Source organism: Meleagris gallopavo, chromosome 1 (genome assembly GCF_905368555.1).
Source record: "Meleagris gallopavo chromosome 1, MGAL_WU_HG_1.1, whole genome shotgun sequence".
NCBI lineage: Eukaryota > Metazoa > Chordata > Aves > Galliformes > Phasianidae > Meleagris > Meleagris gallopavo.
Window position 1 is genome coordinate 86,862,716 of NC_139404.1, and position 27,038 is coordinate 86,889,753.

Below are 27,038 nucleotides of genomic sequence, written 5' to 3' on the forward strand. Positions count from 1 at the left end.
AAATACAACAAATCTGTTGGCATGGGCTCAGGTTATAATTCTTACAACTCTAACTCCTAGCATTACAGAACAGAGACACAGGGGAAAAAAAAAAAAAAGTAGCAGAAAATACTCTCTTGTATTGGCTACATGGCCATACTCTGCTGTCTCACAAGAATATATTCCTGAAAAGTGCAAAGGTTAGTAATACGATGGGTAGCAAAGTAATTTTTCTAAGATATTGAATTCCTGGCCAATATCCTATTTTTCCATTCTTTCCCCATGACTGATCTTGTTTCAGTGGATAAAGATGAGGATAAAGACAATGATAGGTAAAGTTCAGAAAGAAGTAACAAGAATGTTCCCAGTAAAAGAGGCAAGTTCAGTCACACAGATGAAGCAGTTGATATCTTTCAGGACAGAGATCCAGAAAGGTACGTTAAAAAGACAGCATGTCCTGCAGCTAACAGTCCCAGCACGGCTCCTCCTGTCTCCTTCTGCCATGTGATATGTACTGTCCCTTTATGTTTAAAACACATTCATTAAGTGCCTGGTTGCATCTGCTCATTAATTCTTATGGGAAAAGTTACTTCACTGTCTGGTAGCCTTACTGCTTCATGTATGAGTGATGAGTGTCTGCAGAGCAGGGTGACAAAACTCTGAAACACCATACAGAGAAGTGACCATTAGCAGGGTGTTGCCATTTTGTGTCCAGCCATTGCCCTGGTAACTAAATGTGAGCAAATTCTCCCTCTGAAATGCATATTTATTTCACTGTTTGCACTTCTACATCAATCCAGAATCTTAAGGTCTCAAAAATCTGCAGATCATGCGCAAGTAGATACATTGCAGCATTGTGGTGAGAACTTACCAGCATAAAGCAGTTCTCAAGACAGACCAAAAAATACCCCACACTTGCCTGCCAGTTGGGCAGTTTAAGATATCTTTTAACTTCTTCCTTCACAATAACATAGTCTAAGGTCACCTACACCTCATGAAAGGTGCTACACACAAATATCAGATGGACAGAGTTTTGACATTGCCTGTTCCCTAACAAGCATCTACATTAGGGAGAGCAAACTGCAATCACAAGCACTTATTGCAGTAGCTGGAAGAGTAAATTGGAATTATAGAGAATTTGCTTTACCTCTTCATTCAGTCTATCAAGTCTTGTAATTTGCACACTGTGTATTATCTCCTTATCTTAATTACATTTTCCTCGTTGCCATACACTCAATACAGTACTTCGGGCAAATTTGTTTTTCTGTGATGCGCTTCACTGGTTAAGTAGAGATCATATTTTCCCCTTTGTCTAATATTGTTGTGAAAAAGGAGTTCATTAACTTTGTATTTGATCGTATGAATATTTTTATATACTCACATACAAGCATTGGATAAGCAGAGGATAGAAGAATAACCAGTGAACTGCAAATTACATCTCATTTGTAGAATTGCTTCTTGACATTTTTAAAGTATTCCTGGAAAAGTACTAGCAAGAATTCTACTCAAAGTCCTCAAAGGACAGCCCCACCTCTTGGCTTCTGGTACACCACAGCAGCAACCCTGTCCACAAAAGCAGTTTTTTGAACAGAGCACAAAGAAAAGCCTGAAGGCTACAACTTACAAGCAATAGTGTACGATTAAAGAAGAAAAGAAGATTTACCTGGTTCAGATCAAAGATATCAAACACTCGTTTAATGTATAGATCTCCCTGTGGATCCAGCCCTTGCAGATCAAGGAGTTTCTTGAATTCATGCAGGCTAAGTTGCCCAGATGGGCACTCTCTCATAAATTTGCTGTAATAATGGTGCATCTCTGGGATAGGGCCATCACCTGGTAAAGATTCATTGGCACCCATATTATTATGCAGATGTCTCTTTCACTCTATTCACAGTTGTGTCTCCCAGGTTCAGAGTCCTGCACATGACCAGAACTCAGGCAAGTACCGCATTTAAAGGGCCACAGTAAACCTCTTACAGCTAAGCTTCTCTTTTTATTTAGTGACTCTTTGAACCCATGTGAGATTACCTTTAATGCCTGGTCCTAAACAAGATGGGATTTCATAATGTGGTTAAAGTAGAAGTTTAGATGCCCAGACTCAAATAATGGTTTGTGAAAATCCAAACTCCCACTAACTACAAATATACATATTAGAAAAACTGGGAGATTCTCAAAGCAGTTGACTAAGAACAATTAGCAACACATAAAAGTCTAATCCTGGACTGGCTGTAAGAAATAGTTATAATTTATGTCATAAATAAGGATGAAAAAGTTGAGACTGCAAGTGGGCAGCTCACTGTTACATCTCCACTGTAGGAGTATTAAGCCTTTCTAAACACAGTCTTTTGGACTCTTCCTTGAAGCACTTCTTACCATGGATATACTAGTGATCTCTTGCACCTGTGTGCAATTGCACCATATTTGCTCCATCAAAGCATGATTCCCAAGTAAAATACAACTTTCAGTTCATCAGCATAGTGACAGATTTTGAACAAAAGAGGAATATTTTACATGAATTTCTTCTACAAGAATTAGCTCAATCTGCTGATTAAATAAAAGGTCCCTTGTTGTAGTCCTGCTTTTTGTTTTACAGTTTTCAGGAACTGAATTATTTCTTCCTCTGTAAGATCAGGGAAGGGGTTGGGTATCAATAATACTTCTCTGCTGATTAGCTTCTATACAGGGAGATGAGCAGCTCAGGGGCATTACTAGAGCTATAAATAGTAGTGTAAAACTATAGGATGTTAGAGACGTAGGAACAAGGCACTCCCACTCATCCTTTTCATTTGCAATCACATGGTGAAGTTAAAGAGTCCTGTGAGGTGCTGAAAAACAGAAACCCCCCTCCAACTGAAAGAGACCAGAGAGCAATCAATATTAATCAAAAATATGGGACTGGGCCTATTTTTAAAGAGATTCCATTTGATCTTAGTGGGTTTTACTAAAGCTCTCTCCACATGAACACTGTGAAGTTCAATATCATATACTATATAGCGAGGTGTATGGGTAAGAAAGCTGCACAATCCTCGAAAGTCCTCATGAACTTATGAAGATTGAGCAGGAAGACAAACATTGTCCTGACTTCAGCCAAAGTTGGTTCAGTAGCAGTGCGTATACACCAAACTAGGTGGTGGTAATGCAGTCCTTTCACCAGAGACCACCTCTGATTCCTAGAGCTTCTTCACAATGCCAATGACAGAGGGAGAGTGGGGACACATCCAGGTAAGCATGTCCTGTGTCTGCTGAGTTTGTGGGGTCAGGGGGTGCAGGGAAGGGCCCCAGGCTGAATGCACAGTTCTAAGGGAGAGCAGGAGAGTCCATACAGGATTTAGACCATTTATTGGAGCTGGACTCCCTGAGTTGAGGCAAAAAAGGAGGGGGACATAATACCATCCCATCCATACCATGGTCTTCTCTGCAGAAGGAAGAGCATCCTAGCTTACATCATAGATTATATCCACTGCCTTTCTGCAGATGAGTGTAAGGTGGGGCAGTGGTGGGGAAGAAGAAGGAAGCAAGGACAAGAGAGGTGAAGGGAAATAAGCAGACAAACCTTTTGGTTATGCACAGTGACAAAAATCTCATTTTTTCTTCCTCAGTCATCATAACCTGTACTTAAAACAGTGGACAACCACTGTGTCAAACACCACAGAAAGATAGAACCAGGGATCTGATTTAGGCTGCTAACTTCATGAAATGAGGTTAAGGATTGTCCTTCCCCTTACATCTCTTCTCTCATTCAATGGCAGCTTTCTTGCATCTCTTCACTTCACCTTCTCCAAAACCTGGATCCCACTTAGGCAAAGAGAACTTGGGAGCTGCCCACACCAGTTGATCCCTCTCCACTCCCTCCCATATTTCTTACCCTTTCACACCAAAACAAATCTAAGGAAAGCATATCCATGATGTCTGAGGCACGTGAGAAAGACTTCTGCATTGACTTAAAGATGGGGCCTTAGAAGTCAGACTTTTGTCAGATTTTGTACTTTCTCATAAAAAACGTGTAAGGAAATGTTACTTTAAAATCATTCCAAGTTTACTTTAACACTTGTTTTCGGGATTACCTGTTTTCATTTAATAACAATAACTAAAATATTTGTAAAAGACAGCAAAAATGCCTGAAGAAAAAGAGATCTGATTTATAGTTCACTCTCACAGCATCTTTCACCCTGAGTGAGGGACTCGAGCAATATATAAAAGCTAATATTACACCTGACAAAAAAAAAAAAAAAGGAAGTGAGTTTTATGGAGCACAAAAAGGCAAAAATTTATAGCCTGCTGCATAGTTTGATAGCATTTAATAAACTCACAAAGCGTGAGCTGAGATAGTAGAAATTCTATGGAAATTGCCTATTCCTGAAGCCAATGGCAATGGAACATTTCTACTTTTATAAACAAAAAAAGAAAAAGAAAAGAAAAAAGAAAAAGAAAAATGTCATAACAATGAGGAATTGAACTGAAGAAACTATTTTGGCAAAGCCATCTCAAAAGCACTGAAACAATGGGTACAGAGACCATTATATATATATATAGGAAGTCCAATGAAGCAATTTCAAATAACCAATCTGTGTCAAAATGAACTGATGCTAAATGACAAAAATAAAATTTCAATATCTATTAAAATCTACACTGAAGATGGCAAGAAGCTTTCTGGAGCTTGTACAATGTTTTGCTATTTAAGAAAGAAGTACATACCAGTAAGAGGGAGACCATGTATTTGCACTGAAAATGACAGTCCTATAATAAAGATTACTGGCTCCAGAACAGACTGCTGCAAAGCTGAAAGAACACAAGGCACACAGAAAATACAGTCTGTAGGTAAAGAGGAAAATTGCCTCTGTAGGCAAACATGATAGAACAAAACAAAAATAGATTCATGAATCCTGCTCTGAAAATGGTATTAAATCTCATCAGTTTTGAAAGAGATGATGCTATTTGAATTTCTTTACAAATTATTAAAAAAAAAAAAAGTAGCTCCTTTGATGTAGGTTAAAAATAGTGGTTGCTTCTCTTTTTTCTTTTTCTCTTCACAACAGGGTGATCAGGAACAACATTGATAAGAAAAGTGGCAGAAAAACAATAAAGAAGACATTCTTTCTCACTTGAGTATTGTGAAAGTGGTGGTGACTGCAATTGTAAGGAGCAGATACTAAATCCCTGCATTGTGAAACAAGGTCACGCATCATTAGACTGCGATATATTGAACTGAATACTACCTATATGAAGCGTAAGACAAAAAATGACAGCTGCTAGTGCTTGAAGTAGCAAATGCCAAGCATTAAATGCACTTGAATAAAAATCAGATTGCTATCTAAAAGTTGTGTCACCTTTGCCTATTCACTTTTTGTCTTTTCTTCTTGATTTTTGATGCATTCATCATCGTTCAGGCTCTTACCAATGCTTTTCCTTCCTCAACAATTCTTACCTGCCATTTGTTCTGAAAAGCACCATTTCTCTCTCTGCATGATTTGGCTTTGCTGCTGGACTTTGCCCCTCTTTTTCTTCTTGCATTCCTTTTCCTCCTTGTGCTTTGCTTCTATCAGATGATGTTGTACTGTTGCTGAGAGCCTATAGACACCCGCAGCTGCTGTTTACCGTCACAAGGCATCTGTCACTGCTTGTTTCAGTTGCAAAGAGGAGCTATCTACAAAGCACCACGGAAGGCTACATTGCAAAAATTCTCATATCCCTCTAGCTGAGTTAGGAGCATATTTCCCTTTCTCCATCCTGTCTCCTTTCTCCATCACTGCCATCTCTGCACATGCATATAGCTACTCCTCATCTCTTGCTCACCTCCTTCTTAAACAAGAAAGCTTTTCTGCTAGTGAAGCAAGTTTCTAGCAGGACATAACCTCCAATCTCTCTTCTAGGGAGGAGAGGATTCATTAAATTCCTGCTAACTTTGGCATCAGGAGCAGAAAAGAAGGAAAAGAAGGGTTTTCACTGTTTCCTATGGTTTCAAACCATGGTATATGCATCAAAGCATGTAAGGATAGATGTAGTCACTTGGTTATTCTTTCAGTGAAAACGCCAATCAAGCAGTGGTACAACTTTGTCAGTTAACAAAGTTCATTCTATGCCTTCTATTATATGCCTACATGCAATGAATTCCTTGGGATTGTGTGTAAATTTAAAACAGAAACAGAAGTCAGTGACCATTTAAAAGTACATTTACAGAAGCCTTTTATGTTTGATCCCTTTGTATACTACTATTACAATAACTATGGTTATTCCTGACATGGAGATTATAAGAATAGCACAATGATACATGTGCTGCTGATGAGATAAGCAATTTGCTTACTTTGTGTGTAGTCTAGCCTAGGCTTTTTTTGTCATTAAATTAGGCACTTAGAGATACAATTCTGCTGATCTGGTTAGCTACACACTACAGCACATCAAGGTCTATAAATAATCAGCAGACCGTGCATAATGATATAACATCTTATACTTAGTGCAGAACCATTTGCAATGCAGTTGTTTTCATTTGAAAGATAAGAGGTTACATCAGGCTAGTGGACAGTCACTAGCAGGATTCCCAAGGTGTTCCATTTTTTAGGGCAGTGGTCTTTAAAGTTTTCATCAGTGACTTGGGTACAGAATTTTGAGTGGTCCTGTGTGGGGCCAAGAGTTGGACTCAACTATTCTCATGGGCACCTTCCACCTCGGGATATTCTATGATTCTACTCTGGCAGAGTATTCTATGATTCTACTCTTCCCATTTGTACTTAACACAATAAGAAGCCCCTTATGAAGCTGTTTATTTTCATCAAAGTTTCTAGTTGCCCATAGAGGTATACTCCTAAGGCAGATCTGCATACAGGTTCAGGAAGAGTTTCTTTTTGAGTCTACTGCAAATTCACTGATTTTCTTGAAAGAAAATGGCAAGAGCTTGGGCTGTACTTTGTTGCGAGGGCATCAAGGAACTGCTATTAGGACTAGTAACTTCTGATTGAAGACAAAAAAGCAGTGTGAATTGTCCTGATTCCAAACGGAAGAAACAGATCCCACAAATCCCTCAACAGTCATATGGTAATAATCTGAGGAAAAAAAATCAAACTTGATTTTGAAAAAAAAAAGAAAAAAAATTAAATACTCAGTTTCCAATTGCCTGTAACTGCCATTAGTTTATTAAAAAAAAATCATTTTCAATTTAGGTTAATAAATTCTTCTTTCAAGAGTTCCAAAAATCTTTGTATTATGGGTTATATCTCTGAATTAACTCCAACCCCAATTATATTTTGATGCCACAGGCTGTTTTCATAAAGGATTTTGGCTTAGACAAATTGATTCTTTCTGGTTAATAATGTTACATATAGCTCTTTAAACAACTCTAAATCATTGCTGCTTCTTTTTATCTGCCTACGCAGCACAGCTATTTGGAAGAACTTCATCTATTAAAGCATCCTTAATTTTTTTCCCCACCAGCAAAAAAAATAAAAAAAAAAAATCCACTGAGTTAAGCATTTCAGATGAGGGAAAATATAGCCAATACAGAGAGACATCAGCAAACATTTAATTAAAAGGAGAGGTTGCCTTCTCTAATTAGTACTGTTGCTTGGATCAGAGATGTTCTCCTTGGTGTCTCAAGCCTTACCCAAGCCTAGCAGTCACCGAGCAGCTTGCATCTCCTAGTGGCTGCAGTTAGCAATGCAGTAGTTTGTTGCGACTGCTAAAAAGGAGTTGTAAATTGGCGATGAGCGCTTCCTGTCCAAGTGCTCTCCTCAGCCTGGGGAAAAGTGGGCTCTGTAGCATGAAACCCCAACCTGCCATTCGTGGTCTCTTCTTTTTCCTCTCACTGCGGCTTAGGAATCTACCACATTTATTCCCACTTTTTTTTTTTTTTTTTTGGTCCCAGTGTCATCTGTGTTTCTAGTGAAGAATGAGTCTGTCACTAAGATTTTACCTATCTTTTCAATACTCCTTCTCTGTAACCTGCATTTCTGTTTCACAAAGGTTTTGAATTAATATACCAAGAAGAGATTAGACATTATTTATTCTTTCCACTCTTCAAACAGTTATTTCTCTCTAAATGTGTACCTTGTTTTTGTTCCTTTGATATACATATATATATATATATAATATATATATTTAACTGTTTTCTTATTTCCCCTCCTGGAAGACTGGTATCAACTTGTCTTATTCTTGTCTAATCCTGTTTTTTATTCTACTTTATTTCACCACACATCTTGATTCTTTCAGTGTCTCTTTTAGAAGAAATAACATCATCGTGGAAATTCTGATTTATGGAATTATTCAAGTTTATCTTCCTCCCTTGATCAGACTTGCACATTCCTTCTTCTTTTTTGTTTGTTTGTTTGTGTTTCTTTGTTTTCTTCCTCAGAAAAAAAATATTCCATACTATTGTTCCACAAACTTTCCAAATGAGAATAAAAACAGATAATAATAGGTAATAAAGAAAAAAAGTTAGATTCACCATAATGATCCAAACATGCAGCTCAGTAAGCCTGAAGAGATTTCACTTTGGAAACAGCGGGGAAAATAATTTTTAAAAAGAAGAATGAAAACAAAAATATTCACACAACATTTCAACAGTGAAAGGGAGGAATTTGATCATTTCCAGACTCTAGGCCAGTCCTATCTGCAATCAGAATCAAACATTATTTGGTAGATTTTTGAAGAGCTCTTCTCTTAAATAACTTCAGTGACATAAGAAAGAATCCAACAAATCAAGTTTTCTCCATTTAAGCAGTGCTTCAGAGCTACTGGAAATTAATGAGAAAAAAAAAACCCGGTTGTCTATCCCTTCTTACTTGTTATCTCTAGGCCAAAGTCTTCTACTGTGCATATTAACATATGCATTTCATGATGAAAATAGTCCAAGAAAGTTTCTTACCTGGTTCATGTAAAAAATGTGAAATACTTGCTCAAGATTTCAGCTTGTCCGAAGCTTTGTATCACAGAAACCATGTGTTGCCTTAAATTCATGGAGAGTAAGTTATTCAGAAGGACAATTGTTCATAAAGCTCTTGAACCACTGACTGTTTTCTGTTGCTGCAAAATCATCAGCTGATTCTTTGGCATCTATAACATCGTCCACTCTTCTTCTCCATCCACACCACACTGTTAATATTTGCACAGTGCTCCTGTGTGCCCTGGCTTGCTGCCAGCTAGAACTGAACCACAATCTAGGAGCTGCAAAACTACCGTAAACCTCTCAAAGATCCCTGCAGATCTAGATTAGATAAAAATAGAAACTCCATAGGATCATCCTCTGTGATCCGTCTGAGCCAGACAGGTTTGTCAATAAGCATATACTTCTCCCTTGCCAGAGCTACCTTGACACCTCAGTGAGTTCCCAGGGCTCAGCCTGCATCTGCAGGGGCTGTTTTGAAGACAGAACATGAGATTTTTGCTTGTGTTGTGTACAAGGCTGCTTCAGGTTTTCAGCCTTAGTACTCTTGCAAAACTTTCAATACTTTGCACTAAAAATGCTCTGGCTGTGATAACTTTTGAATGCTTCACAAGCAGCTAAATGGTGCTGCTGTGTGCTTTGTTTGGATGGCTTTTCTTTCAGCCCTTTGGAAAACAAGGAGAAAAACAAATCCTGCAAAATACTAATAATATATATTGGGACTCTAGTGTACGCTAGAACACGTTCATCCAACTGAAGACCATACAGAACATACTGGAAGATAGCATGGCATTGGAAACAAATATTCTGAAAATCTCTTACAGGAGATATCAGGTTATTTAAGTAAGGAAACTCGTGAAATTCACACATGAGAATGAAAGTACATAAATCAGTGCTAGTGAAAATTAGGAGAGGAACATTTTAATTGAAAGCAGACTCTTCATGACTCTCCAATTAAAGTACATGCTTTGAATTTGACTTAGATCCTATCTAATCCAAGAATGAGTTAAATACTTCTCACATAATCTTGAGGTAAAAAAAACTAGGAATATGCCCTTATATATATAAAATCCTGAAGCAGCAGAAATAACGAAAGTGTAATCAAATTACTTCATTTGCATAATCCATTTAACATTCATGTTCTGTTCACACAATCTCAGACAATGCAGTGATATAAACTAGAGTATTTAAATCAGAAAATGGAAGTTGATAAAACTACCTCCAGCAATTTCAGGTTCAGAGAGAAGTTTGCAGTACACAGATGTCCATTATTTGCTTGGAATCTCAATTCTTAAATGTCAAACACATACTGCAAGATATTAGATTCCAAATTTGTTTTTGCATTAAATAACATCAAAGATCTGGCAAGTAATTTTTGCCATCATGGTAATAAACAAAATCTGGTCTTCTGGCAGAAGAAAAATAACATGTAGATTTTAGAATAAACAAACAAACCATCCCTGCAGTTTACAACTTTGGAGTATAATTGCATCACAGTAGGCAAGACGGTCTGAACAATAATGAATAACTTTTGGCATTTCTAAATGCCAAAACAAGAGACACAAGAACTTTGATTTATATGAAATTTCTTTCACAAACTGACAAAATATATACTTCTTTATTCCATTAAGAAGTAAACAGTTTCTGCTGACCAAATCAGGTAGGCTGATTTTCCACTGAAGTGGAGGGCAGAGAAATGTGGTTCTCCTAAGGTGCAAAGAGCTGAGTCATTTTATAATAAGATCCTTTGGCTCAGCAAGGAAAGGAGTCTTTAGCTGGATTTTTGCATTAAGACCAGAATCCAAAAGACAAATGCATTTCGACTGTATAGCACATAAGTCATACTCCTGTTAGGGAAGCGTCAATATGGTCGAATGATCAAAAACAGCATGAGGATACCACTTCTGAGAAAGCTCATTACAAACCATAAATAATCCCTATGAATTACTCTCACATGGCTGGTATGCCAGCAGGTCACTGTATCATATAAATTGGCTGAAGTTTGTAGAATGACTTCACAGGAAACATTCATTACAACAGAATCACATCAAACGAAACAGATCCAGTGTGAATTCCAGAGGAGAAGCTTATGAAACGCTGGCACATGGATTGAAAGGTCCTGGTCCTCATAGAATCACCCAAGCTGGAAGGGCCCCCACCAAGATTACTCAGTTCAACTCCTGGCTCCGCTCAGCGCAACCCAAAATCCAAACCCTGTCTGAAAGCAGTGTCGAAATGCCTCTTGAACTCCATCACTTGGGGCCATGCTCACACCCTGTGCAGCCCGTTCCATGCCCACCGCCCTCTGGTGCAGAACCTGTCCCTAATCCCCAGCTGCCCCTCCCCTGACACAGCTCCATGCCGTTCCCTCGGGCCCTGTCGCTGTCACACAGAGCAGACCTCAGTGCTGCCCCTCCACTCCCTGTGAAGAGCTGCAGCCGCCATCAGGCCTCCCCTCAGCTCCTCTGCTCTGCTCTGAACACACCCAGAGACATCAGCTATTCCTCATACACCTTGCCCTCCAAACCCTTCTCCACTTTTGCAGCCCTCCTTTAGACTTTCTATCAAAGTTTAATGTCTTTCTCACATTGTGGCACCCAAAGCTGCACCCAGTGCTGGGAGTTGAGGCAGTACAGCACAGAACAGAGCAGGACAACTCTTTCCTTTGCCCAGCTGGCAGCACTGGGCCTGATGCACCCTAGATTACAGGGGGATTTTATTTGCTAAAGGGTTCTATTGAGATGCTCACAAGAATTTATGTAAGAGAAAAATAAGACTAAGCTGCAGCTCATCTAGATGCCGTGTGCATCTGAATCTTTTGTAGCTATACTGTTGGAAAGCATTGGAGTTCAGTTAATGCATTTCCTTAAGCTACTACATTACCTAAATGGATTGCTTAAGGAGAAAAATTTGACAGCCTTTTATCTGGGAGTAGATGTCACATTTTTAGTAACATTCCCCACTGCAAAAAGATAAAGATGGCACAATCTCAGGTGTATGGCTATCCTAAATATGTGCTGACAACCCTGCCTTCTAAGAAACCTTTCCTTGGCTTTCTGCTGCAACAGCTCAATTAAGAAAATATACAATAAAATCTTTGCCTCGGATTACAGTAGCTAATGGCAGACTGTTAAAATATCTTGCAGAACTGGAAATGAAGATCAGATCTTTAGCTGGAGCTCATTATTAAATAATGAAGTTAAGAGCTTAGCATATGCAGTTTTATAGTGGATTTTATGAAGTTCTAAAGGCCAAATTGTTGTTTAATTTCATCAAAATGGGGGGAAGACTTCCAAATAGATAAAATATTGAAACATCTTTTTCTGTCTAACATGGAACATTAATTAAACAGGCTCTTCTGGGAAGAGCAAAACAAAAGCCTACATTTATGTAGACTCTGTCTACTCCCTGCTGTATCTCTTCACCCTGGTGCATCAGCTCCACTCTGTATTTTCATCAGGCAAAATAAAATAACTGCCTGATTATTTTTCCTGCCAGCTGCTGCCTTGAATGATGAATAAAAGCAGAATTCTGTATGAGTGGGGCAATTACTGTGGGTTGTCCCTGCTACCCAGCTGCCAATTTTAAAACAATTTTAGGATTGAATTAATTGAAATTTCTACTCTTTGAAATTTCATTGAAATATGCCAAGTGATTAAAAAGGTATGGATTGACAAGAACAGGGGATTAGAGACTGCTAGATGGGACCAGGTAACAATAAAACTTTGATGTGTGTATAATGTGGCAAGTTTAAGGAACTTAACATTCATCAGTTAACTTGAGCAAGCTACTCCTACTCCTTGATGCTAAGCTACTTGGATGGGAAAGGAAATTCTGTGATCTATAGTTGTAAAAAACAACCAATCAATTAAAAGACATCCCTATTTTTAAAAAGCTGTCCCTCTTTATGGATTGGAGTCTGTCACCTTCTTTCTTATAACTCCTCTATGGATACTGAAAGGCTGCTACTAGGTCTTTCCAAAGCCTTCTCTTCTCCAGGCTGAACAGCCCAGCTCTTTCAGCCTGCTGTCAAAGGGAAGGTGTTCCATCCCTTGGAATGTTTTTCTGGCCTTCCTTTGGAAATGGACTTGTCCTTATACTGAGTGGCTAGCTGCTTTGGCAAAATAGTTTTTTTCTTATGGAAACAACCTAGATATGGAAAGTTATTCCCCATAACTGTAATTTGTTGGATTTTAATACTTGAAGTATGTAAAAAACAACAATCATCTTATATAACTACATTCTCAATGCTATGAGTATTATAAACAAGCGAAGAAAACTGTTACAGCTTCAATCATATTTAGTATTATAAGGGCTACAAATATTAGAGAAACTGAATGGGATGAGGTGGTAAAGAGCAACTGTACCCTTGAAATTTTGTGACCTAACTTACTTGCTGCCTGTACTGGTTTCACCGTTTACTGTGTAGAACAGGTATTTTCAAAGATAAGGACCAATGTCAACAGTAGTGACAAGTTCTTATGAGCATATCTGTTGGAGCAAAACTATTCCAAAAGGTGCTTTTTTCTCACCATCTCTCACTCAGTTACTCCATACCAAGAGCCCAGTTTCCTGATGCCTCTCGTTGGTCCTGCACTGGTATGCTATCTTCTTCACAGAAACCTGATTTGAAGAAGTGTTTATTTCACATTCTGGTTTTCTGGAAAGTAACTGAAGGTCAGGGCTCAATTTTATGATACAGTAATGCTTTTGCTTATTTATGTAGTAATCAGCTTTCACACCATAATGGGCCCATCCTTTCTTTCAGCTGGAAGCTGACTTTGATTGTTGTTTTACTATTGACAATTCAGCCTAAACGTAATTTTAGTCAAGGACAAACACTTCTGTAGGTGTTACAGATGACTCTCCACTTCTTTTGTAGTATTTAATAAAGTGATACTTTGGCTCAAAAAGGAATAACAAGGCACAATTTTATCGATGGGACTCATGGCTAGAAGGAATCTGATGAACTTTGAGTTGGAAGAACAAATTACGACAGCACAACCAACAGCTGCTGGAAGCCCTTGGATTCACTTGGGATGTTAAAATTGGGAAGAGGGATTAAAACTAGACAAATGTGTCTAGAAAGGTAGATTGACCGATACCAGTCTAATCCATATAAGGTGCTCAAAAAGAGTACAGAAACATTTTATCTGGTGATGGAAGAAATCCCACTGCATCTCTGTTGCACATTCTTAAAGCAATAACACTGAGTGACCCAGTCTAAAACTTAATGCTCTGAAAATATTTTTCAAGTAAACTAATGTAAATAAATTTCAAATTACAGAAATACATGTAAAACAATAAAAATCCATTTTTCAATGGTGAGAAACTATTCAGCATATATTAGAATATATGCTATTTCCAAAATATACTTGGAGCAAAGCATTCAAAATGGTCTGCCAGACATTCACATTTATTTGTCGGTAGTTTTCTGTTGAATCTTCTGATTCATTTCCATTACCTCTGAATAGCCAGCACTACCAGCACTGTGAGACACGTTCCTGAATGCATCAAGTGGTACAGCATAAGAAAATCATGAAGTTAAAAATGAATTCTTACCTTATTCATGTCAAAGGTATGAAATACTTGTTCAACATAGCTGTTAGCTTCTGGAGTAAGTCCGTGCAGATCCAAGACGTGCTTGAATTCATGCAAACAAAGTTGCCCAGATGGGCACTCCTTCATAAATTTTGTATACCAGTGGTGAATTTCCATGGCATTAATGTCATCGGCTGATCCAGAAGCACCCATAGTGTCAAACATACCAAGTAACCTTTTTCAGTATTTATTCATCCAAACGTTCACTCTTGCTTCCCAACAACAATCATTCAAACACCAGCTCTGAATCTGAGAGCTACTTTAAACCTCTTACAGAGTGCTACCAATATAGACTAAGTAAATATAGCACCCTAGCAAGATTACCAGCGCCCAGTTTCAGTGCACCATGGTTTTATTAGCTGATCACAGTCTTTGTGCACAGTCAGTCTGCAGAGCCTCAGGAGGACATGAGGACACATTATGCTGTTGGAAACTGTAATGCTTAAGCTATGTGAAGTGAGTATATCAAGTCTATATCAAGTAAGCAACACAAAGAGATTTTGAGAGTAGTTTCTCAACATTTGTTTTAATAATTTCCTAGGTTTTAACTAAGCACTCAGCCCAGATGTCCTTTCAGTCTTCTGGGGATTATATTTACAAAGATAAGGAACTCTTTACAGTAACTTGTGCAGTCTTGATAGGAACTACAGCATCTTATTAACCTGTAGATTGTATGGGTTGCACTCAGTTTCTCTTCTCATCCTTTCTTTCCTGGAATAAGAGCACAAAGGACCATATACTGACTATATTAGAGGACAACAGTGTTGACCAAGTCTTGCTGTGAGATCTGATCATGCATCTGTAAGAGCTGAAAGGTCTTTACATAGTAAAAAGCATATAAATTATGCTTTGGTGATTTTCAAATACTACCCTTAAGTAAAGCTTCCCCAGATAGTTCTTCTATCCTTATTACAATATTTGGATAATATTTTGGGTACTTCTTGGACAGCTGCCTTATAGCAACCGACTTTTCATTTTTAATACTACTGTATATACCTCAATCCAAATATAAGTTATTACCTTAAAGGCCAAAACTGCAAGATAATTTGACTTGGATAACCTGAAGAAACTGAAAGTTCTTGTACGCTAAGCACAAAAATCATGTCATCTTCTTCAGGAAGCAGTTCTACAAGCTCTGAATCTTGCTTAAGCCGCTGCTGTCTTAAAAACCTCTCCACCACTGCCACTGCTCCAGACAAAAGCTTGCCATAAAATTGAATACTAATAAAATTAATGGAGATAACATTATTTAAACTTTACATTGCCTGGTCTCATAAACACTGGTTTGCATCAGAAAACAGACTGATGGAGTAGAGACGGAGAAGGGTGACCTGCAGTAGAGGGAGTGTAAGGCTGCTTTTTTTGCATAGGGATATGAAATCCTTGCAGGAGAACACAGTCCAGCTATCCATGAAGCTGCATGTGGCTGCATTAGCTCAATTTTCATTGGGAAAAGAGTCAGGCTAGTGTAGTTGTGAATAGCCAACACAACAGCTGCTAGAGGCAAATCTTTTACAAATTTGATTTCAAAATTGCTAAGAAATTAAATGCTACTGTTAGCCACCAAACTCAGTTTTCAGGCAACAAAAGGGACAAGATGTGGGATACTGGTTGGGTGGCATGATTGAACCTGGGCCAAGCTGCCTCTGTATGTTTCAAGGAAAACATAAAAGTAGTCTGCATGCCTTCATACACACTCACTTGGTCATCTGGTATACTGAGATCTGTATAATTCTTTATGGAAACAAAGATTTGAGATACACTAATGTAAGATAAAATGGCAAAGAAAAGGTAGCTTGAAGTAGCAGCCTTCACTCTTTTCTCTGTTATCAAATCTAAGATTTCTATAAACTGAAAATGCCAACACAGAATTTTTCAAGTGCATACTTAATAAATTTCTTATACAGCAAAAATAAAAAGCATTTTAAAACTCAAATATAACTCAGACTTCCATTTCTGCAAAAATAACAGGCACATTCAAAGTAAAAAAAAACAGCAAAGTTTTTCCAGAAGTGATACATGATTTTTTTCCCCCCCAATATAAGGCTTGAATAAAAAATTCTACAGTCATTCTTATACATTTTCATTTTCAAACACAATTCTAAAAACTGACAGCATAAATGTAAGTATCAAACTAAACCAACTCAGTCTTGAAAACATATGGCATGGAAGAATCTCCTAAATCTGTTGTGTTTGTTCTAACAGAACAAAAGTTAAAATGAAAGAAATTCACATTTTAAGTAACTCTTCAAAACAATCATCAAGCTCTGCTAAATAAGGCATTTGAGGAATAAGAAAAAGAATTAAATATTGAACTTTAATATTTAACAAAATAAGCATATGAACAAACAAGGCATGCTTATTAGCAAAGGACATAATTAAAAAAAAAGGAATAAAACAAAATGGCCGAAAAACTAGAAGCAGCAGTACAATAGTCCAGAATTAAAAAAAAAAAAAGAAAAAAAAAGCATACAATAAGAATTGAATGCAAATAGGAGAAGATGCTTTCAAAGGAGTTCTTGTAGGCCACATTGTGTTGGAATAGCTTTGCTGGTGATTTATAGTGATTATGCATACAGAATAGAAGGTTTATGTTGGCAATGTTTTTTAGCAATTTAATATATCCTTGTTTCCACTCTGAGGAAAACAGACTTCTCTAGTTAAAGCACAATTTTCTCAAACTCATTCTACTTGTGCACATCCAGGTTATTGTACTTCCTCATATGTACAACCCAACAAGCAAAGTCCAGAAGTAAAATGATGCGGAATTCTGAGGTAGGTCCCTGTAGATATATAGGTATATGTAATAGAGAGAAAAGCAATCAGAAGAAGAAAGAAAACACAGAGCAAAGACACTGACAGAACTTAGAGAATGTATAACCTTACAAGAAAGGATGGAAAAAAATGAATTGGGTGCCATAAAAGAACTACACAGCCTAGAAAGAAGAAGTTGAGCTTATACACATCAGGTTGAAAATCAGAATTTAATTCCTAAGATCTCCTCATTTGAAAGACCTTAACATCAACAGTTGCACACTGAAAGCTATTCCTGGAGTAGCACTTGTATCAAATATGTCCCATATGCGTAGCTTTCCATGAACACAGCTGGAGAAAAAAAACCAAAAACAGGTCAACTATAACCTCTCAGCACTGTGCCAGAGTACACCATGCACTTAGACCTTCACGATGTATTGGAGAGATTCAAGATTACTAATACCGTTTATAAAATAAATGCTGTTGCATCTCTGATAAAGTGTCTTGTTAATCTTGAGGTTTTTATGCATGACGCAATGAAATATAGGAGAAAATACAATGAAGCATTTGAAAACTAAAATTGCAGACAATGAAACACATGACATCATGACAGACATCATGAGATCTCTTATGGTGAAGCTTCAAGAAAGTAAGCTCTAACCCCATCATAAACCTCAGAAAATTTTCAGTAAATCTCTCAAAGAGTTATATATACGCATCCCCAATTTCTGCAATTCACAAGAACAAGAAACTTGCACTTGATGGATGTAGGAAAACAGAATAATTTAGAATTTTTTATCAGATACCATTGCTACAGCGACAACAAACTTACCTGTAATCAAAAAACCTGCAGGTCACTGAACTGAAATATCTTATTTTCCTTTGACCTTAATGCAGCCTATCTAGAATTATTTGAAAAATTCTTAAAAAAAAAATAATTGGCAAAGGATTACTCTTAAAAGCCCAAATGCTTGCACAATTCTACTGTGGAACAAAGTATAACAATTTCACTTGCCACAAAATGCTATGGGTTCAAATGGCAATTAGACAACTACGTGAAAGAAAAGTCCATGAAACCCATTTATTGACTTTGTTATAGGACTAAGCAGCCATAGGCTTCAAGAAACAGGGTGACTGAGGAGAATCTGTTCATCAGGAATATCCTTCTGGTCATTGCCAGAAGTACTTCTGAGCTGACTAGCAAGTACAGCTATTTTTATATTCCAGACATGGACCGGAGAACATTTAATTGCCTTATCTTTATCCAGCTGGTGTTCAGGCTGAAGGAATGAAGAGAAATGATTTTGGAAAAAAATAACATGTTTCTGAAGAAGGTTCTATCCTAGATGGATGTCTGACTGCAAGATAGGCAATCCCAGCTTATTTCTTATTTCTTATTTGTATGTTTATTATAAAAGCATTGATATCAGTTATTTTTTCCTTATAGTTTTCATTTTTATCTTCCCATCATTTTTTTTTCACACAAGCTTCTCAGTATGCTCCTATGTGAAATTACGCAATTCTGAATTTACAGTAATACAAATGTAAATTTCTGACTTATTACTGTGTTAATATGTCTGTTCTCTAAATGGCCAAAACAAAACACATGGGGGACTTTGACTGCTATCAAAGACATGCGTACAGAGACAAAACTGAGTGTCACTGATACCAGCTAGAAAGAGAACAAAATCAGAAGAGTTGTGACAGTACAGTCCAAAAAGAAGACTAGATGGCAATTAATCTATAATTATTTTACTTATATGTAATTATTTTATTAGTTATCAGTGTAAACATTAATAGATACCTCTTGAAATTAATTTTGTAAACTATCTCTAAATTGTTTGTGAGATTACTCGACTAATATTCTAATTCTCCTAAGCCCTTTACATAAAGAACTGAGGTGACATCATTGTCCTTCTGAAACTCTTATACAACACTGACACCACTTTATCTTTCCAAACCCCCCCCCCCCCCAAAAACAACATAACAAAACACAACAATGCAGAAAACAACTAAACTCATCCCATTCCCATCACTTCATGGGGAAAAAAAAGAGGCAGAACAAACAATAAAAGTTATCACTCTTTTAAAAGCACAATAAATATTGTTTAATTAATGCTTAAAAAATGATTGTATGAATGAAAACTGAACATACGTAATATGCTCAGTACCACTATCCTTGAGAAGAAATCTTGCATCTAATAAATAAATCATTACTTGATTTGAAAGCACTAAATGCATTTAATGTGTCACTCTTTGCAGGGGCAGAGTCTGGGATTATCTAAACATCGAGATTAGTGCTCTGTGAGAAGGGATTCACAGCACACAAAACATTGTGTTCCTTCTGAGCACTCTGAGCCTTTCTGGGCACTGAGAGACTCAGTGGGAAACTGGAGCAGGATACCAGGACAAGGTCCCCCAGGCTACAAATGATCCATGTCTACTTGTACACAGACATTCAACCAACTTTAGAAGCCCAGGACACACCACTTTTCTTTTTCCTTTGCTTACTAACTAGAAATATTTGAAATTGAATGCCATTTACTCTGTGAAGGCAGTTGAGTAACTCTGCCATCTTTTCCCTCAGGCTACTAAATATTTCTGAAACAACTATGTTTGCAATTTACAGTTTTGCTGTGGTTTATGAACGTACTCTACTTTGTGGATGCTGCAAGTTAAGGACAACGTTATTTTCACTTTTTTTTTTTTAACTGAATGAAAGTCAAAAGTCAAAAAAAGAGGCAATTCTCCGACTGTATTTGGTGTTGGTGCATTGAATATTGTGTTCAGTTCTGGACTCCATAGTACACAAAAAAAAAAAAGGCATCAAGATCCTTAAATTTGTCCAGAGGAGTGCAACAAAGCTTGTACTAGGGCTGGAAGGCATGTCTTGTAAGGAGAGGCTGCAGGCACTCAGGTTGCTCCATCTGGAGAAGAAGAGGCTGAGAGGTGACCTTGCTGCCCTATGAAAAAAACTGAGGAGGGGATGCAGGCCCTATGCGGTGCTTGGCTCTGCTTCTGGGAACTGATGGCAGGGTGGGAATGGCACAGAGCTTAGCCAGGGGAGGTCAGATAGGCACTGGATGCCCTAGAGAGGTGGTTGATGTCCCGCGTTTGTCAGTATTCAAGATGCATTTGGATGATGCCCTCATTAATGTGCTTTACCTTTTGGTGATCCTTGAAGAGTTCAGGCAGTTGGACTCAATGATCTTTGTAGATTCTTTTCAACTGAACTACACTGTTCTATTCTAAATTAAATTCCTGCTGAGAACTACTTAAAAGACACATTCAAATGCGGAGAATTGCTAACTAGCAACCCATCATGGCTAATAACCCATAGCAGAGGACAAGGAAGGAACATCTAGTAACATACATCCGTATTTCATGTATTGTCAACAGCAGAATGGACTCAGGTGATTACAAGAACTAACTTTATCTAAAAAATTTCTATCTAAAAAATTTTCTCAGAATTTGTGTCAGTCAAATGTCAGCTTTTTCGTTATTGTGTCAGACTGAAAAGGCTGGGAAGTGAAGTTTTGTTTTCTTATCCCTGATTTTTTGTCTGAAGGATCGCAGATAGTTGAAAATAAGATCTCTTAACAAGATAGGACAAAGAAAATAAAGAAGAAATTGATACAATTTTATCTTATGATCAGCATTTGGCATTACACCCTGAGAGTCAATTCAGGAAAGTAAAAACAGCATGAAATTTAATTTAAAGGAAAGACATGAGAAAATATTTTGGCATTTTATATTTTATATTTCTCTAGAGGAATTTCATCACCACTGTGCTATGCAGCACTAAATGTGCTGCAAAGTTGTCTCACATCATTACAATCTTAAAGTTAGTTCCCAACCGTTGCAATCCTCAACAAATTTTAAGATATGAAAAAGTATCAGTAAGTACAACATTTATTCAAGTGGGTTGTTTTTTTTTCCACTGAGTACTGACAAAGAGAACTCTCTGCGTTTCACTCTGAAAAACTGATAGAAATACATACCAGAAAATCTACATTTAACTAAGAAATTGCACACTGTGAGTGGGAAAGCACAAGTTTGGTGCTTTTAGAAAAGGAATGTAAGTGCACAATAAATGCATGCAATTAAAATAAAGACACAGGAAATCTGGTAGCGTTCAGAAAGTAAAGATTAATGTTTCCAGACAAAATTGCTGATGCATTACAGATTTCTTCTTTTCATTTTTTAAACTATATTCATCATCATGTAATATGTCAGCATATTAGTGTTGACTGTTAAGAGAAAACCACTGGCACTCTGATCTCTGAAAAACTGGATTCAGGCTTGCAGTACAAATTTGAAAAGAAAGAAGGGAAACATGGATTTAATTTCATGAAAAGTACTTAAGTGAAGGTCACATTTTCAGTTTGTGAAATCAAGTAGGTTCCTCTGAGCCATGGTGTATAGGTGGAAATAAAGATCTCAGATGATTTTCAACCCAAAAGATGTCATTTTTAGAAATTCCCTTACTAATTCTGAACTTCCATTTTCTTAGAGACTACCGATATCTACAGAAATGCTACAAACTTACAGGAAGATACAGGATGTCAGTAAAAAATTCTCCTGCGTTACAAATCATATGTTCAAGACATAACAGCAAGTATGAAAATGTTACCAAACTATTTTTCACACAAATACAAGATAGAAAGGGGGAGAAATTTCTGTGTCTTCTAAGTTCATTTACTTATTAAATCGCATCTCATCCTTGTAAAACATATCACAATGAAACATGTAGACTATTTATGTCAGAAAGTACTGCTTGCATGAGCCTGGAAAACAACATTTTAATGGAATAATCTTTATTCTCTGGAAGTTCATAAAAAGCACCACGCTGACCTAGTTCATCTAAGACAGAAGGTACAGCTCCTGAAGCTTAAGTTTTACTCAAAGATAGCCACAGTATTTTATGGCAATAGCCAAAAATTAAAGCTGAGCTCAGGTTTTCTGATTAGGCATAACCCTTTGTCTCCTCCACACAATTTAAGAATACTCTGAAGTATTATATGTACTTATGTTATTAAATTCAGGAATATAAATCAAAGAACGCTCTATTCCTTTTCAAGAAGCATCCACAAAGAATAATTATACCTATACAATACCACATCATCTTGGAATATAAGTTAGTTGCATATAATATTTTTATTTTACCTGTATATAGCATAATTCTAACTTATTTAATGGTTCGGGAGAAATAATAAATAAATAATGGTTATTCATATAAATAAGGAAAAAGGATTACATTCAGGAGATAAATAATGTATGTGCATGAAAAGAGTCAAGAGAAATTTGTAAAAGAAACAACAGCTGAACAGGAAACAGAGAGAGGAAAGATAGAAAAGGAGAAAGCAGTATTATCAAACACCAATTAATTCAGGAGGATATAGAAGCCTACAAGAGCAATCTAATTCTTTACAATCAGCTGGAGAATAACTGCATTTTCACAGCTGAGTTATCCTCCTATGCCTTAAAGGGGATATTGAAGTATTTAAAAATAATTATTCTGTAGTACTGGAGAAAAAAATGCCAGGAGAACTCATAAACCTGCCCTCAGATAGTAGTATAAACTTTCCTGGTGCTGCAAGACAGTATAGTACAAAACATAAAAAGGTCCCACAAAACAAATCTCTGTGCCTTGATAGGCAAGCAATTCGAACTTTGCATGAAAATATCTGATCATTAACTTTCACCTTAAAGCTACTTGGAAGCTGTTCCCTCTCTAAATTGAATTAGCAATATTTAGAAGCCAGAGAAAAGCAGCTTACAAATGGGCAGACTGAACTGCAGCTTCCCTGAATGGTCCTGCAGTGGTGTCTTCTGAGTTCATCACAGATCTGTGAAGTTTTAGAAGGTGGGTAAATATTTGTCCACAGTAAAACACCAACTGGGCACAAAACACACGTAATCTGAACTAGTAAAACTAATCAAGCTGAATACATATCTACCAAACTAGAATTACCAGGAGATACTCTAAAGTCATATAGGGGTGGTGGAGTTGCTCTTTATGTGAGAGAGCAGCTAGAATGTATTGAAATTCACTTGGGGGAGAGTGATGTAGCAGTGGAGAGCTTATGGGTGAGAATCAAGGGGCAGGCTGGTAAGGGTGACACTGTTGTGGGGGTGTACTACAGGCCCCCTGATCAGGATGAGGAGGCTGATGAGGCCTTCCAAAAGCAACTGGATGTAGCGTCACGTTCCCAGGCACTGGTGCTTATGGGGGACTTCAATTATCCAGATATTTGCTGGATGACCAACATGGCCAGGCACGCACGGTCCAGACGGTTCTTGCAGTGTGTTGAAGACAACTTTCTGATGCAGGTGGTGGAGGAACCGACGCGGGGAGGGGTGTTACTGGACCTTATTTTCACCAACAGGGATGGACTTGTTAAGGAAGTAAAGGTAGGGGGCAGTTTGGGTTGTAGTGATCGTGAGATGGTGGAGTTCAAGATCCTGAGCGGAAGAAGCAAAGCAATAAGTAGGATTGCTACCCTGGACTTTAGGAGAGCCAACTTCGATCTCTTCCGGGACCTACTTGGAGCTATCCCGTGGGCTCGGGTGTTAGAAGGTAAGGGGGCCTCTGAGAGCTGGTCAGCATTTAAACAGCTCTTCTTCCAAGCTCAGGATCGGTGCGTCCCTGTGAACAAGAAATCGGGAAAAGGTGGCAGGAGACCTTTGTGGATGAGCAAGGAGCTCGTGCGCAAGCTCAAAGGAAAGAAGAAGGTCCATGAAATGTGGAAAAAGGGTCTGATCACTTGGGAAGAATATAGGAACGTAGTCAGGGCCTGCAGGGATGCAACGAGGAAGGCTAAAGCCCGTCTGGAATTGAATCTGGCTAAAGTGATAAAGGATAATAAAAAAGGCTTCTTCAAGTATGTTAATAGCAAAAGGAAAACTAGGGAGAATGTGGGCCCCTTACTAAGTGAGGGGGGGGTCCTCGTAACGGGGGATGCTGAGAAGGCAGAGATACTGAATGCCTTCTTTACTTCTGTCTTCAGTGAAAAGGCTCCCCTGCAGGAATCCCACACCCTGGAGGTTAGTGAGAGGGTCTGGGGGATGGGAGACTTCCCTTTAGTCAGGAAAGAGGACATGCGTGAGCGCCTAGGCAGTACTAAGGTCCACAAGTCCATGGGACCTGATGGGGTGCATCCACGTGTGCTGAGGGAGCTGGCGGAGGTCATTGCCGAACCGCTCTCCATCATTTTTGAGAGGTCTTGGACAACAGGGGAGGTCCCTGAAGACTGGAGGATAGCCAACGTCACTCCGGTCTTCAAAAAGGGCAAGAAGGAAGATCCGGGTAATTATAGGCCTGTCAGCCTCACCTCCGTCCCTGGAAAGGTGATGGAACAGCTTGTGCTGGATACCATCTCCAGACAACTGGGAGAAAAGGAGGTTATCAGGAGTAGTCAGCATGGGTTCACCAAGGGGAGGTCGTGCTCGACCAACTTGGTGGCCTTCTATGATGCTGTCACATGCTGGGTGGATGGGGGAAGAGCGGTAGATGTAATCTACCTTGATTTTAGAAAGGCCTTTGATACTGTCTCCCACAACATCCTTATAACAAAGCTGAGGAAGTGTGGGATAGACGAGTGGACAGTGAGGTGGGTTGAGAACTGGCTGACTGGCAGAGCGCAGAGGGTCGTCGTTGGTGGTGCAGAGTCTGGCTGGAGACCTGTAACCAGTGGTGTCCCCCAGGGGTCTGTGCTGGGTCCGGTCTTGTTCAACATCTTCATCAATGACCTTGATGAGGGGATAGTGGCCACCCTCAGCAAGTTTGCTGATGATACAAAGTTGGGAGGATTGGCTGACACGCCTGAAGGCTGTGCTGCCATTCAGCGAGACCTGGACAGGCTGGAGAGCTGGGCAGTAAGAAACCAGATGAGGTTCAACACAAGCAAGTGTAGGGTCTTACACCTAGGGAGGAATAATTGCATGCACCAATACAGGCTGGGGGATGAGCTGCTGGAGAGGAGCTCTGCAGAGAGGGACCTGGGCGTCCTGGTGGACGACAGGTTGGCCATGAGCCAGCAGTGTGCCCTCGTGGCCAAAAAGGCCAATGGCATTCTGGGGTGCATTAAGAAGAGCGTGTCCAGCAGGTCGAGGGAGGTGATCCTCCCCCTCTACTCTGCCCTGGTAAGGCCTCATCTGGAATACTGTGTCCAGTTCTGGGCTCCCCAGTACAAAAAAGACAGGGATCTCTTGGAAAGAGTCCAGCGGAGGGCCACAAAGATGGTGAAGGGCCTGGAGCATCTCCCCTATGAAGAAAGGCTAAGTAAACTGGGTCTGTTTAGCCTTGAGAAAAGAAGACTGAGAGGGGATCTGATCCAGGTTTATAAATATCTGAGGTGTGGCAGCCATAGTGGTGAGGCCAGTCTCTTTTCAGTGGTACGTGGAGACAGGACGAGGGGAAACGGACATCAGCTGCAGCATAGGAAGTTTCGCACGAATGTGCGTAAGAACTTCTTCACGGTGAGGGTGACAGAGCACTGGAACAGGCTGCCCAGGGAGGTTGTGGAGTCTCCTTCTCTGGAGATATTCAAGTCTCGCCTGGACGCCTACCTGTGCGACCTGGTGTAGGGAACCTGCTTTGGCAGGGGGGTTGGTCTCGATGATCTCTAGAGGTCCCTTCCAACCCCTACAATTCTGTGATTCTGTGATTCTGTGATATATTTACTGGTGGAGGGGTTGATTGACTCACAGCCAGCTGCTCTCTCACTGCCTGTCCTCAACAGGATGGGGAGAAAATAAGATGAAACAGCTCATGAGTCTAGACAAAGACAGGGAAATCACTTACCAGTTATTGTCACGAGCAAAATAAAACTCATTTGTAGAAAATTAAAATAATTTACTGCCAATTAGAATGGAATAGGATGGTGAGAACAAAGACAGAACTAAAGAAAAATGTCTTCCCCTATCACTCATTTTCCCAGGTTCAACTTCAGTCTTTCATTGATTCCCCACTCCTCCTCGTCCTGCTCCACAAAGCACGAGAGGAAGGCTGCAGGCAAAGAATCGTAGAATCATTAAGGTTGGAAAAGACCTCTATGATCACCCGGTCCAACCACCAACCCATTGCCACCATGCCCACTAACCATGTCCGTCAGTGTCACATCCACACAGCTCTTGAACGCCTCCAGGGATGGTGATTCCACCGCCTCCCAGGGCAGCCCATGCCAATGCCTCTTTCTGAGAGGAAAGTTTTCCTAATATCCAACCTGAACCTCCTCAGCACAACTTAAGGCCATTCCCTCTCATTCTATTGCTAGTCACTTGGGAGAAGAGGCTGACACCACAATGACTCCTCTTTGCAGCTGCTTCCTCTTCACACTTTCCCCTGCCTCGCTGTAGGTCCTCTCGGTGGGCTGCAGTCTCTCAAGACAAACCTGCACCAGCATGGGTTCTCCATGGGCTACTTCTCCTTTAGGGCATGCCCACCTTCTCTACCATGAGCCATAAAGTAGAAAAGGAGAGGATATCTGCATGTCTCCGCAGGCTGCAGGGAAACCCCTGCTATACTATGGTGTCCCTCATAGGCTGCAGTGGAACTTATCTGTCCCCTGGGGCATCTCTTTTCACTCCAACTTCTTTGACATTCATGTTCACAGGACAGTTTCTCACACTTCTGTCCTCGTTGTTACTTGGTGCCTGCACTCCCTTCCTCAGGCTGACCATGAGGTCTGCATGACCTAGCCATGTCCTGTGGAGGGGGAAAACTTTAACTTATTTTAGCTCAGTAAGAAAAAAAAAAAAAAAAAAAAAAACATATGGAGGGAGACTGAAATCCTGCATACAAACTGCACTTGAAAGACTTCAGTGCATG

At 39.1% G+C, this 27,038-nt stretch overlaps 2 protein-coding genes across 2 annotated transcripts in view; one reads left to right on the top strand and one right to left on the bottom strand.

Moving 5' to 3' along the window:
• GUCA1C (guanylate cyclase activator 1C) overlaps positions 1–14,617 on the bottom strand; it is a 33,252-nt gene extending 18,635 nt beyond the window's left edge. The window contains exon 1 of the mRNA XM_085216843.1: positions 14,414–14,617. Coding sequence (XP_085072969.1) covers positions 14,414–14,617 — 204 coding nt within the window. The remainder of the gene's footprint in view (positions 1–14,413) is intronic.
• Positions 14,618–17,764: 3,147 nt separating this feature from the next.
• Positions 17,765–25,836, top strand: LOC146545492 (uncharacterized). The gene is made up of 2 exons (XM_085221052.1): positions 17,765–17,855; positions 23,175–25,836. The coding sequence occupies exons 1-2, from the start codon at positions 17,765–17,767 to the stop codon at positions 25,793–25,795; spliced, it is 2,712 nt and encodes a 903-aa protein (XP_085077178.1). The 3' UTR covers positions 25,796–25,836.
• Positions 25,837–27,038: the final 1,202 nt, after the last annotated feature.

Excerpts from the sequence above, each read along its gene's own strand:
- LOC146545492 (XM_085221052.1), top strand. The coding sequence starts at position 17,765 with ATGAAGCATTTGAAAACTAAAATTGCAGACAATGAAACACATGACATC. Across the intron at positions 17,856-23,174 it reads TATGGTGAAGCTTCAAGAAA|AATTACCAGGAGATACTCTA; the intron begins GTAAGCTCTAAC and ends CTACCAAACTAG.